The sequence below is a fragment of the Montipora capricornis genome, chromosome 7 (genome assembly GCF_036669925.1).
Source record: "Montipora capricornis isolate CH-2021 chromosome 7, ASM3666992v2, whole genome shotgun sequence".
NCBI lineage: Eukaryota > Metazoa > Cnidaria > Anthozoa > Scleractinia > Acroporidae > Montipora > Montipora capricornis.
Genome location: NC_090889.1, coordinates 24033561 through 24048560, shown reverse-complemented (window position 1 = coordinate 24048560; position 15000 = coordinate 24033561). Strand labels below are relative to the sequence as shown.

The window sequence follows — 15000 nt, the reverse complement described above, 5'->3', positions numbered from 1 at the left end:
CGTGCAGCACGATTATTTATGCTCTTTTAACCAATGATATTATTGCTTTGTCGCGTTTTCGTAGTCGTAGCCGTCGTCGTTTCTTAAATTCCCTACTCCCTGTTAAGGCCGGGACACACTAGGCGATAAGTCGCTGCGACATGTCGCGAGGACAAGTCGCCGCGACAAATCGCCTTGTGTGACACGGTTAATTTCATGAAAATCATTGTCGCTGCGGCGGAATTTTGTCGCCGCGATCAGTCGCACGAATTCAAACCAGTTTGAATTCGTGCGACTTATCGCAGCGACAAAATTAGCGAAAGCAGCGTTGTCGCATCGTGTGTACACTTCCGGCAACAAGTCGCTGCGACAAAATATAAATGAACCAATGAAAGGGCGTCATATGGTCAGCCATCTTGAATAAGAAAACTAGTTCACATTCTCCCTCATACGGGATCACTGCGTGTGCTCCGAACAGGCGTCGTGTCGCAGCGACCTGTTTTGCAAGTAGTACACATGGAGCAATTTGTCGCAGAGACCTGTCGCTGCGACTTGTCGCCTAGTGTGTCCCGGCCTTTAGGGCAGATAAAACGCATACGTCGAGGAAAACTTTGTTATTTATGATTATTTAACTCCGAATTGATTTGAATCACATAGAATTACAAATCAGAGAACAAAATTAATACGTATTTTAGGGTACCAAGATAGTCTAATTTTTTGCTTTTATATCTTTTAAAAGTTTCCTAACCACTATTTTTGTACACCTTGCACGCACGGGCTATAATGAGGGGACAAGGTGATTAAATTTTATATTGGAGCTTATAATGTGACAAACTGCTTGCATGTTTGACATACGTTTCAGAATGTTTTTAAACTAGTAAATTAAAACTTAAAACAGTACATTCGTTTGTTCTTAGTTTTGTTTCAATAAATTCAGAGCAAATGTTACTCTGTATGGCTGTTATTATTGTATTTTTTTTTTTTGTATGTTTATTTTGTGTTTGTGCAGCGGTTTATTGAACATACTATTATAGCAAAAAACAACATTACAAGTACATTTTATAAGTAAATATAATGAATATAATGACTTAAGCCCTGTTTTGTCTGACACTTTATTTGCTCGTGTAGACGAGGAAATTTGGTCAATTTTTATGTGACAACTGTATTTGCTGAAAAGCTGGCGTGTTAGCTTTTGTGTGACAAATAAAAGTTGTCAAATACGAAAAACTGCTCGTGTAGACGAGTCGTCACAAAATGTAGCAAATTCATGCCGTTTAGTGGGCGCCATTGGAGAACGACCAGGCAACCTCGCCTTATTTCTGCTTTATCTCTGCTATCCAAAGGCATTGCTGACTCACTTACAATTAGTTGTTGTGCTATCTACGCGATCAAATATAATTGCCACATAAAATTGTCATATAAAAATTGTTTGTGTAAACGGGGCTTTAAATAGTTATTATATTTAGCTAAGAGTTCGCGCTCAAGGGGTGTTGTGGATCACTGAGCATTTAAATGTGAGGTAGCGAATCGTTTGTCTGATGAATCAAATCATGCTTCTTCCCCACAGGAGTTTGAAGATTCAATATGTCAATGTGGCTTCTTGTTTCTGTTCCTGGTATTTTACGTTGAAAAAAAAAATAGGGATAAGTTAAAGTTTTATTCGTGTTCCGAAGTGACTAGAAGGATTATTTCTTCGTAAATGATCCTTTCTCAGTCGCAATAGACCATTTTACAGTTGTGTGCTTAGTTACCTGGCCTTTGAATGAAAGTGAGGCTGGGGTTGACCTTGCTTTGATAGAAACCTCACAGCTTTTCTTATGTAAATTCCTACTTATTAGCATGAGAACAAAATCATTAACATAAGAAAAGCAGTGAGGTTTATATCATAGTAAGGTCAACTCCAGCCTCACTTTCATTCAAAGGCCAGGTAACTAAGCACAACTGTAAAATGGTCTATTTTCTTTGAGTGAGCCTCCTTCCATCGCCCAAGGACGAATAAATGAAATTTGAACCGGTAAAACTAGGTAGTACACTTGTTTTGGCGCTTGCGCATGCGTTCAGCTACGTAACTGCTGCGCTCGGGCGAGCCTGCTGCGCAATGATCAAGGTGACAAATTCCACATTTTCCCCCGAAATAATTAAGGTGAAGTGATGTCAAATGCATCACGTGGGGCGTGTCGTATTTCGCACATGCGGTTGCCCGCCCTGGTTTCTCTCTAGGGAATCGAAGAAGAAACCAACTGCTCGCAGACAGGAGCCCGTGACTAGGGGCCAACAACAGCCCTATATTCCTTTCACGGCGTTACTGTCTTTTTTTGCGAAAAAGGTAGTTTAAAAATGGATCGGTCTGTAAAAATGCCGTGACAGAGGGTATGGGAGTTGTTCGCTCCTGTCGTAGGGCACGAACCTCTCGGTTCGTTGGAACATTACTGACCCGTTTGAAAATCCAAATGGGTACTCTAGTTACAACGTCGTGAGGCATCAACCTTGCCAAGGACACCTTAGAACGTGCTTTTTGGCCTATCGGGAACTATTCTAACGAATTGGGTGCCATGGATGTACGCAGATGACACCCACCTAACATATGACAATACAGGCGACATAGAATCAAGTCTTAACCATGATCTAGAAAATGTTAAAAAATGGTTGATAGCAAACAAACTTACCCTGAACATGACAAAAACCGAATTTATGCTGATTGGATCAAGGCAGAGGTTGTATGCTCTCACAAATCCTCCAATTCCCGAGATTAATGGTGCTCCTATCACTCAAGTTTCTGTTGCTAAATCCCTGGGCGTGCTTATTGATAATAATCTTAACTGGAGTAGCCATGTCGACAAACTGACAAAGAAAGTAGCTTCTGGAATTGGAGCCCTCAAACGTATAAGGCATCTCGTTCCTCAGACGACATTGCGCTCTATTTATCACGCTTTACTTCAACCGCACTTTGACTACTGCAATGTCGCCTGGGGAAACTGTGGTATCACGTTACATGACAAATTACAAAAACTGCAAAATAGAGCAGCCAGAGTTTTGACCTTCTCTAATTTTGATGCAAATGCTAGCGAGCTATTCAAAATTCTAGGCTGGAAAAATCTAGTTAGCCAGCAACAAATTGCGCTGGCCACAATGGTCTATAAGTGTCTTCAGGGGCTAGCACCGGAATATCTATGTTCTAAATTTACAAACCGGGAATCTGTTTATAGTTTAAGAGACTCTGAAAGAGAGCTTAATGTTCCGTTTCAGCGGACAAATTATTATAGAAACAGCTTCAGCTATAGAGGTGCTACTGTCTGGAATAGCTTACCCCTCAAAGCGAGACAAGCAGAGTCTCTTGGGCTTTTCAAAAATCTGATTAAAGACATATTTTAGTATAAAGCACGGCATTCATGGAAAGCAGCTTTAGAATTAATATAGTTTAATTGTATTTTATTGTAATCATTTTAAAATTTTACCTTTTGTAATTTAGATTTTAGCATTGTTTGTAATCTTAGCTGATGATTTTATCGTGCATAAATAATAAAATATCATATCATATCATATCATTGAAGACTAGTGCTCTCGTTACTGCGCCTGCGCGTACCCTGCTCAAATATGGAAGACTTGCGTCATAGGAAACATTGATAATTTTTCGTTTTTATTGAAAGAACATTTCTTGCACGAGTAAGGGTCATAAAGTATCCATAAAGTAAGATTTCTGAGAAGTTGTGGCCGAAAAACAGCAAAACTCTGGTGACCGAGCATATTTGGAGAAAACCGCGATTCTCCACTTGATGAGGCTTAAATCCTTATCTTGCCTCCAGGCCTTGACGTGGTAAGTAGAATAGATAAATAAGACAAATAAGGAAGAACATGTTAGTTTTCTCCGATCAGTCCACTTTAAGACTACTATAACAACACAGTACATCTGCAGGGAATATGTGTTTGAAATACCTCCCCCGTTCTGTCAAAGGGGCATATTTTATGAAACCATTTCCTCTAACTTCGCGCCGATGGAGACATCATCAACCGCTCTCCTCTTGAACGCATTAAGTATCAAAACACTTCCATGTCATTGATTTTTGTGGTGTACATCGAAATAATACCGAAGTATGGGTCATTCAGTTCTTGGGTGCTCTGAGCATATTTTTGCGTACAGCATAGTGAGGGAACTGTTGTTTCGCCATACCTTTTTTGACAATTGTCGTGCTGGTGAACATACATTAACTGTGTTATAAATCCATTTTATTATCCATTGTTTACTTTGATTTCAAGCACTGAAAATGTCTGAGACGGGGTCAGAGGGTCGATGCTTGCGTTAGCACACCCTGAATAGTTTCATTTCATCGTATCTTCAGAAACTGGCGCCAGACTCTCCCTACATGCTTTGAACGAATAAAAGCTGAACGGTCCCCCATACGACGAAACGTGAACCAAACTCAAGGTGAGTTAATTCTTTTTTTTCGTTTGTTTTGTTTTTGTTTTTGTTGCACAAGTGTATATTTGACTCGGATCATTCAACCTTCTGCAAAAATTCATCCCCCGCCCGGAAGAAAGCAACGATTTCGTAATTATACCTATCTATCTTGTGCAGATTGGGGATGTTTCTGGACAGCTGCTCAGCAACGAGCCTTAAATGATTCCCTCGTCAATACTTGCGTTTTGTGTTTTTACGTTGTTAATTGACTGACAATCTCGAGTGACAAAAATTATCGCTCGCAAACGTAACGATCGTTTCGGTGTTCGTTTAGATAAGCAAGAGTGTACGGTTGACAGACAATTTTTCACAATTTTCAAGAAGAAAACAACTTAGGTGACAGCGCGCTAAGGTAAAGAAGATGCAATTCCTCATGATTGTAACGTCTACGTTACGGCCTGCATGACCTCATTTCAGTTCTCCCCATTAAGAAATACCGGAAAACTTTGCTGCAAGTTGAGTTTTTTCTATTGTACTTTCTGCTTTTTTTTGACAGGGACTGAGCAGCTCGCTGAAGTATGGAGGCCTTGAAGCGCCAACTCGGAAAGTGCATTCACCTTTTGGCGGCGATGGTCCTCATTCAAGAGCAAATGGCAAATTTATTTGGAGGTATTTCATTAAGGGGATATTCAGTATTCGGTGATTTACAATTGCGAATTGTGTGCCTTTATCCTTGAGGGGGAGGGATGGGCGGGTGATGATTTTGGAAGGCTGCCTTAACGTGAATTTCTCTGCCCCAACTCTTTCTAGCTAAAGGACGAACCTGTATACGCCTTTATTCGTGCCAGGTTTGTGACCTTTGTGTAACCGAGGTTTCGTGCTGCAGTGCTTTCAAGTTTTGGTTTTCTCGTCACACAATAGCCACACAAGAGAAAAAAAAGCTGCAAAATATTCATTTATAGAAAGTCGGAGCTATCCGATGTCACAATATTTAACAGCAAAATTGGTCGGGAAAGTATTTTATGTTTCGGTGGGGAAACCCTCTTTATATAACAGATATCATCATATTCTACAATGTGCAACGCTGCAAAACTTCTACTTCCGTTGAAAATACCCTTTTGATCTTTCTAAATTGCGGCAAGTTATCTGCATAGTTTATTGCTTACGAAAGCGTTCGCATAAATTTGCATTAACTTCCAGAAGCTTGCGAAATGTGTACATTTTTATTTTTCTCTTCCTTAATTAACGGCTATTTTGATATGTTTCAAATATGAGAGAAATCGAAACATCCGCGAATTCAGTTTTTGAAACACTTAAGCTTAATGGTCTTTTTAAAGGCCATTAAGCTTTATTATTTATTTAATGGCTTTTGGTGTCAGGTGAAAAAAAGGGTTTTTTCTTTCACACAAAGTCAAGTTAAAAAAATAGTTCCCTGAGAGGACATGTCCTTGTGGGTAATGAATGTTACACCGATTAACATTGTCTGTCTCGGATTGCTGAAATTTTATTTGCAATCGAAGTTGACAATTAATACTTTTAACATAAAGTGAAATGTTTTGTAGCGTGCCAATTTTCAGGGACAGGGTGTAGGATGCCCGTGTCACTGCTATATGTGGGAAAGTATTTTTCGTTAGATTAGCTGTAGTCGTCGGTATTAAAGTGCCAACAAGTAAAATTGAATAAAGAAATGGAAAGCTGAGTATGAACGAATTCGCACCAACCATCAAAGATGAAGCATCGGTCACTGTATTCTTTGATTGCACTCAACCTCGTTCCCAGGGCTCTCTCCTACTCTTCCCCGGGAGCGAGGGAAGAGTAGGAGAGAGCCCTGGGAACGAGATTGGATTGCACGTGACGTCACGGCGGCCATCTTGGTGGAAAGAATCATAGGGAAAAAGTCTTTATGGAATTTGACTCTATTATTATGCAAAAATTGATCTACATTTTTCTATTGTTTTGGCGCCAACAGGGCCGTCTTATCACGTGAGTGCAATCGGAGAATGCAGCAATGGTACCACAGATAATTAATCTACGGGATTTTTTTGCTTTCAATGAAACTACTAACGCGGCCGGGAATCCTAAGTTTCATGGCCAAGAAGCCAACATTTGTAAATGATTGCCTTTTTGACTTTTCAAACTTCATTAAAATGAAAGAAGTCAAGTCCCGTTGGACGAGGTTATTACCTGGATGGCTGACCGTCCGGTGATACACCGCGTTGCACACTGCGGGCTCAGATTTCTAGCTGCTGCTGGCTCTTTGCGCCCGCGCTACTCCCCACTGACGAGTCAAAAGTGTCATTCTAAGATTCTACTCCACGAGATATCTCTCCAACCTCAATTTAACAAATTGATGTCAACTTTTCATGCGTCTGTCCTGTTATTGATCATGAATTTCGTCATAACATTGTCAAAGTAGCTGTGGATCCACGAGGCGATAGCCGAGTGGATCCGCAGACTATATGTATTACAATAACGAAAAGGCAGAGGGGTCAAACACGAGAAGAATGCGAGACAAAAATGCGCGAAACTTCAATCTGACGCGAGCAATATCGCGTTATTATCGCATAAATTATAAATTCATGGATGTGTCTGTCCGCTGACAATAAAAATTAGCCAATGAGCGCGCGAGAATTTTGCAGTCATTGTAAAATGAGCGATCTCAAACATGGCGGTGATGACGTACTGGGAAAACCACATTATCTCAACTCCGCTATTCATATATAACACAGCGATCTATACTGTCATCTCTTATTTGTCATGAAAGCGTCGTATTTGGAATCTGAGGAGACTGGAGTTGTTTGTTCATGTAAGTCCGCGAGGGCAAGATTTAACCAACAAAAATTGCTATTTTCTCCAGTTGTTTTCCTAAACAATAAACAATACATAGCATAATTTATTTAGTATGCAAAAACAAACAAATAAACAAAACTTTTTGCTAATACAGACCACAGTTACTTGTGATTTTATTGGCAAAATTGAACGACTTTTTGTATAAGCGAGCTTAAGAGTTTTAATTAATTACGTTTTGAGTTGTTATCGACATTCTTTTTCCTTTCTTTGTTCAGACGTACGATTTAATTGACGCGCCTGAATTTAGTTCGTTAAATATTTTGCCGTTATTCTTTATATTGAACTAGTTGAAGTCTAGCATAGGCTAACATGCTAGAAACAAAACCTGTTTGGACATGTCCTTTCACATGAGTTTTGTATCAGATCACAGCTACTTTTTTTTCCAATTTCTGTCGACACAACTCTCTACACCGAGTTGCCTGATACGGCAGCGTAAACTAGAACCACTACTGCATCTATGACATACTATTGCAAGCGATTGTCTATTGGTGTCAGCTGCTTGATATATACATGAAGGACTCTATAATACTTGAATTGAAGAAGCCTTCTAAGATTTTATGCGTGTCTAGTTGTATGTATATATGGCTACATCATAACTGCAATGATCTAAAAGCTTAACATTTGCCGTTTGATTTTTTATTTAGCTGCGATTTGCAGTCCTCCGTGCCTACTATTTTCCAACACAACGAACATCATCGCCCTGGATTACAAAACTTCAGCAAAGCACTCCATAGTGAATGGTTTGACTCGAGCTGTTGCGATAGACTTTCATTATAGCTTAGGGTACATCTTTTGGAGCGACGTATTGGAACAGAACATCAAGCGTTCTAAGGTTGATGGATCAAACATTGTAACGATCATAACTGGTGGAGTTTGCGATGGATTGGCAGTAGAATGGAGAAAATCAGAGTTATACTGGACTGACACGACACATGATACCATATCGGTATCAGACTTATCGGGCAACAACCAACGTGCTCTGGTCTCCTCGGGGCTTAAACAGCCAAGAGACATTGCTTTGGATCCGGATAGAGGGTAATTCGAGTCGCTTTTTTTTTTTTCGACTTTTTTTTTAAAATTTGCATGGAACCTTCAAAAAGCAACCTGTACCCTTAACGTAAAGTGGGTTAGAAACTTGTCCCCTCTGTTCAAAAGCGAACACCTGCAAAATTGACTGTTTTTTTTTTGTGCTACTTAATAATGATGACTTTCCTTGCATGCAAAGTTGGCGACCAAAATTTATGATCTGGTGACCAAATTTTCCCCATTAGTCGCCAGCTGGCACCTGAGCAAAAGAGTTAATTTCAAGCCCTGGTCCTCTAGTAGCGTAGCCAATCAAATTGCAGTATTTTCACTTGTCCACTAGTTGAGTGATACTAATATTTAATAACCATTCTACAGGTTGATGATCTGGACTGACTGGGGATCTTCTCCAAAAATAGAAAAAGCTACTTTGAATGGCAATCAAAGAACTGCCATAGTGACTTCGTATTTGTATTGGCCGAATGGCATTGAGCTTGACAGAGGCAATCAGCGAGTTTTCTGGGTGGATGCTGCCTATGGAAGACTTGAATCTGTGACTTATCATGGCAATAATAGGACTTTACATACAAGTATTCGAGGTTTTCATGCATTTGGATTGTCTATGATCGCTCCTCTGTTATTTCTCACTGATTGGACAAGCAAAGGACCCATTCATACTATTGACGCGACTACTGGGAACTACGTCATCAGCAATTACGTAACGAGTGGCAGGCCAATGGGAATTGTTGCGTATGATAGTTCGAGACAACCTCCAGGTACATTTGTTCACTCACTCACTCACTCACTCACTCACTCACTCACTCACTCACTCGCTTGCTCACTCACTTTCTCATTCATTCATTCATCTATCCATCCGTCCGTCCACCCATCCACTACACACACTCACACACTTCATTCATTCATTCATTCATTCATTCATTCATTCACCCATTCATTTAAAAAAATTCATTTATTCATTCATTCATTCACTCACTAGCTTGTTCGTTCGGTTTTTTTTTTTCTTCTTTTTTTCTTTTTCTTTTTAATTTAAAATACTAACACCATTTACATTACAGACATTACTTACAATGCTAACAAAGCGTTCGTTTTGTCTTACTTACTTCCTTTCCTCCTTTTTTCATTAAATTCATTCTTTCGTTCCTTAGTTAACTCATATGTTTATTTTGTCGTTCGTTTATGTTTTTTTTTTATTCCTTCATCCATTCACTGTCACTCACTTCCTAAGTCATCCATTCGTTCAAGCACTCACTCACGTGTTCATTCGTTTGTTTGTTCGTTTATTCCATATAAAGGAAATAGGAAGCGAGAAAATCAACCTTCGTTAGCACTTTGCACACAGTTCTGTCCGGCAAAAGCAAAAATCTAGCTATCACTGCCTCTCTTTTTACTTATTAGCCTTAAAACCGTATTGAAAACCCCACTAAAGTTTATAATTTGTTTTATCTTCCTTCTTTAAGTTTCAAATCAGTGTTCTGTAAACAACGGAGGATGCAGCCACTTCTGTGTGGTGACGTCATCGGGTCACGTTTGTGTTTGCCCAGTTGGGTTTACCCTGAAGCATGATGGGAGGACTTGTGAAAATAGTAAGTTGCTGACAATTTTTTTTGCATTGAAACTTTCTTCTCTCAGTTTCTCAGTTGAATGCAAATTGACGGAGGCATAACATTTCAGTCGAGTGTTCATAAGCGCAGCCGCCGGCATTTGAACCGCGGATTGCGCTATTCCAGCATGCGCATCCAGCAAGAGAGAAGTTTAATCTCCCCTTCTCTGGATCTCTTGTCGAACCTCCTTACTACGGGGCGCGGCTGCTTCTCTCTGGAAAGATTTCAAGAAGCCTACGCTGTTAACTTAAGGGGTCTTCCATTCGACCAAAAGTTACGAAAAAATCGGGTAAGGAATCGATTAGAACGGAAATATTCCGGGAAAAAAATCGGAAACTTCGGTCAGTGCCTCGCGAAGTAGTCCTGAAATTCCAGAACAACCTGAAAATCCCGTTCCATTGATTCACTCTTTTTCGGCTGTTTCATTATTTTTACTTTAGCATTTTGGCGCTAGGCTTTGGCACATGATTCTTTTATTTTTTCCTGTTATGCCAATGATTGATGCCCAAAATTTTTACCATTATGCTTTTATGGTCTTGCTAAATTACTCGAAAGTTCCATCAATACATACATAATAACAGAAACAAAAATTTCAGTGACTGGAATATCAAGCAAACAAAATAGCGGCTGCACACGCTGAACCGCTGACCAGAATGAATGTGGGCATTGACTAGACCCAGGCTCGCTCTAGTTTTGACTAGAAAGTAGAAACCTCAGAAATATATATGTTTGGCTGTTTCTCGGTGAATTTCATCACTTTAGACAGATTTTTCTCCTGGATTTTTCCTTTTTAATGATACAACAATCTTGCTAAAATGCTGGCATTATGCTCGATGCCCTTGCCATGCCATTATGCTCAAAATAATACTAGCATAATGTGCCAAAGACTATTTGGCGTAAATCGTTCATGTAATTGGTTTCGAGCGAACCCAAATAAATTATTTTGGCCAATCACAACGGGCGTACGAGCCAACCAGTCATTTGACGCAAAGCAAACACATACAGCCCGGCTCAAAGCGCCAAAAAACACGCGCGAACAAAAACTATAGCTAGTAGGTTTTGCTTTTACCTCCAATTGGCTGAAATTGTAAGCCAACCATTTAGCGAACCAATTGAAATCCAAAGCAATGGTGAAATTATTTGTGAGGCTCGATTCGATTAAAAACCGCTCCATCATCTTATCAATGAGATATGAATTTATGTTTCCTTGAAAGTCTAAGGGCTAGGAAACCTATAATAACTTAATCAATATTTTCATCACAGAATTGAAGAAGTTCTTTCTGTTCACTGACGCCAATGACAAGTCAATCAATGTCATTTCATTGGACGTCAGCGATTTCATGGCTAAGAAGTTGTTTAAACGTCAACGCCCGATCGCTCTGGACTTTGACCCCATTGGCGATCGCGTGTACTGGACTGACGTCGAAGGAGGCTTCATAATGAGCGCTTTTCTAAACGCGACTTCGGTAAAGGAATTATTCCGATGTAACGTGAAGATGCCCGACGGCTTAGCCATTGACAAGGTAGGACGAAACATCTATTGGTCAGATACTGGAACCAACAGGATTGAAGTGGCGAAGCTTGATGGGACCAAGAGAAAACTGCTGATCAAGGATGGACTGGATGAACCGAGAGCGATAGTTCTCGACGAGAGAAACGGGTAAGTTACATTGTGTTCAGTTAGAAAAAGGTGTTGTTTGTCCATCCTAACTAGGCGGAGCTGAAATCGCCGTATTTATTATTGGTGCACTGCTCATTCCCCTAATTATCATCATCGTTCTCATTATCATCATCGTTAGGCTTTGGCACATTATGATAGCATTATTTTGAGCATAATAGCAAGGCAAAAGCATCGAGCATAATGCCAGCATTTTAGCAAGATTTTTGTATCAAGAAAAAGGAAAAATTTGTCTGAAGTGATGAAATTCACCGAGAAACAGCCAAAGATATATATTTCAGATGTTTCTAGCCAAAACTAGACAATTTCTTAAAAAGCTTTTTAAACAATTAAAAAAATCAAAAAGTGTCTATTTTTGTGTATGGATTGAGGAAATTTTCGAGCATTTTAGCAAGGCCATAAGAGCATAATAACAAAAATTCTGAGCTTTAAGCATTAGCATAATAGCAAAAAATAAAAGCATAATGTGCAAAAGTCTAATCATCATCATCATCATCATCATCATTATTATCATCATCGTCATCGTCATCATCATCATTGACGTCATCATCATTGTCATCATCATCACTATTATGATTATCTTATTCTACGTCATCATCATCATTAGCAACGTCATCATCATCATTAGCAACGTCATCATCATCATCACCATCATCGTCGCCGTCGTCGTCATCGACATCATCCTCATCATCATCATTGCCGTCGTTATCGAACTGAAATCGCCGTATTTGTTGTTACTGCACTCTCACTCTCCTAGTTATCATCATCATCATCACCGTCAACATCAACCATTATTATCATTATCATTACTAACTAACTGAGAAATGAACAAACTGCAGTTTTGTTTCGCTGGTCTTTACTAACATAGGTAAGTACTGCATGTTGTTCAAGAAAGTCCCAGGTAATCTCGAATTCTGTTGTGAGTAAGTTTCAGTCACTTTTACGAATTGTATGGTACCTTTTAATCATGGAAATGAAGGCCATGCGGTAGATATTTAGAATAGCAGTGATTTTGTCTCTTCAACACTATTCAGTATAATGTACTGGACGGACTGGGGATCCATCCCAAAGATCGAGCAAGCAGCCATGGACGGATCATCAAGACGAACAATTGTCACTGGTAACCTTGGCTGGCCCAATGGACTCACTATCGACCGCAGCAAAAACCTATTATACTGGGCTGACGCTAAACTGGACAAAATAGAATCCTCTGATCTTAACGGAGGCCACAGGAAAAGCATTTTGTCATCGACAACCGATATGCATCCGTTCGGTCTGACCTTGTTCCAGAACTTTCTTTATTGGACGGACTGGATTAGCAAGAGCGTCTCGAGGCTTGATCTAAACAATAGAAAAAGGGAAATGATTATTACTGGCCTAAATAGACCAATGGACATCCATCTATACGATTCGTCAGTGACGATCACAGGTATTTGGGCGTAGCGTTTTTATTCTTATTAAAAACGTTGCCAGCTAAGAATTCTGATGGACTGGTGAGTTCCAACGTAGTTTCGTTATTCAAATCTGGGAACTGGGCAAACAACCCATCTAATGCTACAATTGTAGCCTCAGGGTCCCTTTGGGTTAATTGGGCCATGAGTTGAGCGAACTTGGAGTGAGAATCAGCCCAAGTGTCTGGGGTTTTTTTCCCACAGTGTGCATTTAGAATTAGTCTGCATTGTTTCCCTGGTCTGCAGTCTGTATTTCATAATGACCGACCATTAATGAGTTCGAAAGCCGTCAACTTCCACCAACGAGAGGAGGAGCAATGTATATGCTCTTCTTTCGACCTTGTTAAGATGAGTTGCTTACGGTATTTGTGAGCACGACTGGCCAATAGGTTTATGAAAAAAGGCAATATTGTGGCGTTCGATGCTGTCTGAGTGTCATGTTATTGGTTAATTGTCTATGGCCAGGCTTTATCAATACATCGGTTTTCAAATGAGTGTCGAGACAAATTACGCGATTTTTGATTATTCTGTTTACTTTTTTCCTAAAATCCTCGCTTCACTTTTTTAGCCAATAAGAAAAAAAAAAAACAAAAATAATTCGCGGCCACTTGTACGCTCGTCTTTATTAGCCCATCGAGCTGTTTGCACCAGTCACGATTGCTCATTTTTCCGGCAGGTTCTCACCCTTGCGCTTCAAACAATGGACTTTGCAGTGACCTGTGTCTGCTAAAGCCACATGGAGGATATCAGTGCGCATGTCCAACAGGCGTTGCTCTGAAGTCTGATGGAAAAACTTGTGACTATGGTGAGTGCGCATGCGTGAAATAATAACGATAAAACAATTTGATCCAAAATTTCACAATCCGATCACAAACCTTTGTCTTGCTTTTTTTTTTTCCAGATCAGTTCAATAAAAAGAGCACAGAAGAGTTCATGCTGTTTCCCGATGCGGCTAGTGGAAAAATTTTTAAGGTCTCCTTAGCTGTAACAGACACCCCTTGTGAGCTATTGGCCATAGAAAACAACATCACAAGACCAGTAGGTATTGATTATGATCCAGTCGATGGCAAAGTTTATTGGACTGATGTGAGCATGCAACAAGTTACCAGAGCGTATCCCAATGGCTCTGATATAGAAGTCATAGCTAAGAGTATTGTGGTCAATCCTGATGGAATAGCAATTGACTGGATTGGGAGAAATCTTTACTGGACAGATGAAGGTACAAATAGGATCGAGGTATCTCGATTGGATGGGTCCTTTAGAAGAAGTCTTATCACTTCAAACTTACCCAGGCCGAGAGCTGTAACTCTTGACATCGAGACAAGGTAATTATTAACCCTTTAAGCTGATTCCCTTCTTTTGCACCGCGCATCTCCTTCTGCGCATAACATTCAAAGCCATCCTGGAACTTACCTCAGTCTTTTCGCGGAAAATGATCATTTCAAGCAGAAATTGCCCCTTTGCCTTCCATTTGTCGTCGTGTTGCAAAGAAACGAGCTCGGTGACCCCCCTTTTTAATGACGTTATTTACTCGTAATAGGTACGCGGAAAACATATTTTGAGAAGAAAAAAAAGTTGGATAGTAGAAGTTTTAGTATTTTTATATAAATTACGTAAAACTGCATTTGAAGCCAGACACTGAGGACGCTTTCCATAAAATTGACAGAACTGAGCGGCCAGACCGGGAATTTGGAAGGACTAACTCCATTGAACCTTCCAATTAACACACTTCGAGAAAGATAAATACTCCTCCAGCCTGAAGAATGCGAGGGATTATCATACAAGCGTTCCCCATTTATTTTTTACAAACAGACGGGTCTGCCCGACCAGTTATGACAAAAGGAAAGCACCCTAAGTGTGAGGTTATCATGGCGGTCCAATTTGCTTACATTTTTTTGCGAGATCGAGCAATTTGAAATCATTTTACTGAAAGATTATAGCCCGGACAAACAAGTAGGCTCAAGGTTTCAGTAGCTTTTGACATATAAGAACAATTTTTCC

At 39.9% G+C, this 15000-nt stretch overlaps 1 protein-coding gene and 1 long non-coding RNA gene across 4 annotated transcripts in view; one reads left to right on the top strand and one right to left on the bottom strand.

Annotated features, from left to right (window-relative positions):
* Positions 1-3479, bottom strand: part of LOC138056513 (uncharacterized) — a 6556-nt gene extending 3077 nt beyond the window's left edge. Inside the window, exons 1-2 of the long non-coding RNA XR_011133477.1 lie at positions 2646-3479; positions 1-1591 (exon numbers count right to left, since the gene is read on the bottom strand). The exon at positions 1-1591 is cut by the window's left edge and continues 3077 nt beyond it. This is a non-coding gene — a long non-coding RNA (uncharacterized lncRNA). The remainder of the gene's footprint in view (positions 1592-2645) is intronic.
* Positions 3480-3653: 174 nt separating this feature from the next.
* The window catches only part of LOC138056527 (uncharacterized), a 36474-nt gene continuing 25127 nt past the window's right edge, over positions 3654-15000 (top strand). For 2 of the 3 annotated variants that reach the window (XM_068902342.1, XM_068902344.1), the window contains exons 1-9: positions 4271-4402; positions 4932-5044; positions 7870-8260; positions 8627-9024; positions 9727-9852; positions 11134-11530; positions 12583-12977; positions 13676-13804; positions 13901-14324. In XM_068902342.1, the coding sequence (XP_068758443.1) occupies positions 4954-5044; positions 7870-8260; positions 8627-9024; positions 9727-9852; positions 11134-11530; positions 12583-12977; positions 13676-13804; positions 13901-14324 (2351 nt within the window). In that variant the 5' untranslated portion in view covers positions 4271-4402; positions 4932-4953. Of the gene's footprint in view, positions 3794-4270; positions 4403-4931; positions 5045-7869; positions 8261-8626; positions 9025-9726; positions 9853-11133; positions 11531-12582; positions 12978-13675; positions 13805-13900; positions 14325-15000 lie in introns of those variants that run through there. The other variant, XM_068902343.1, reaches the window with a different exon arrangement.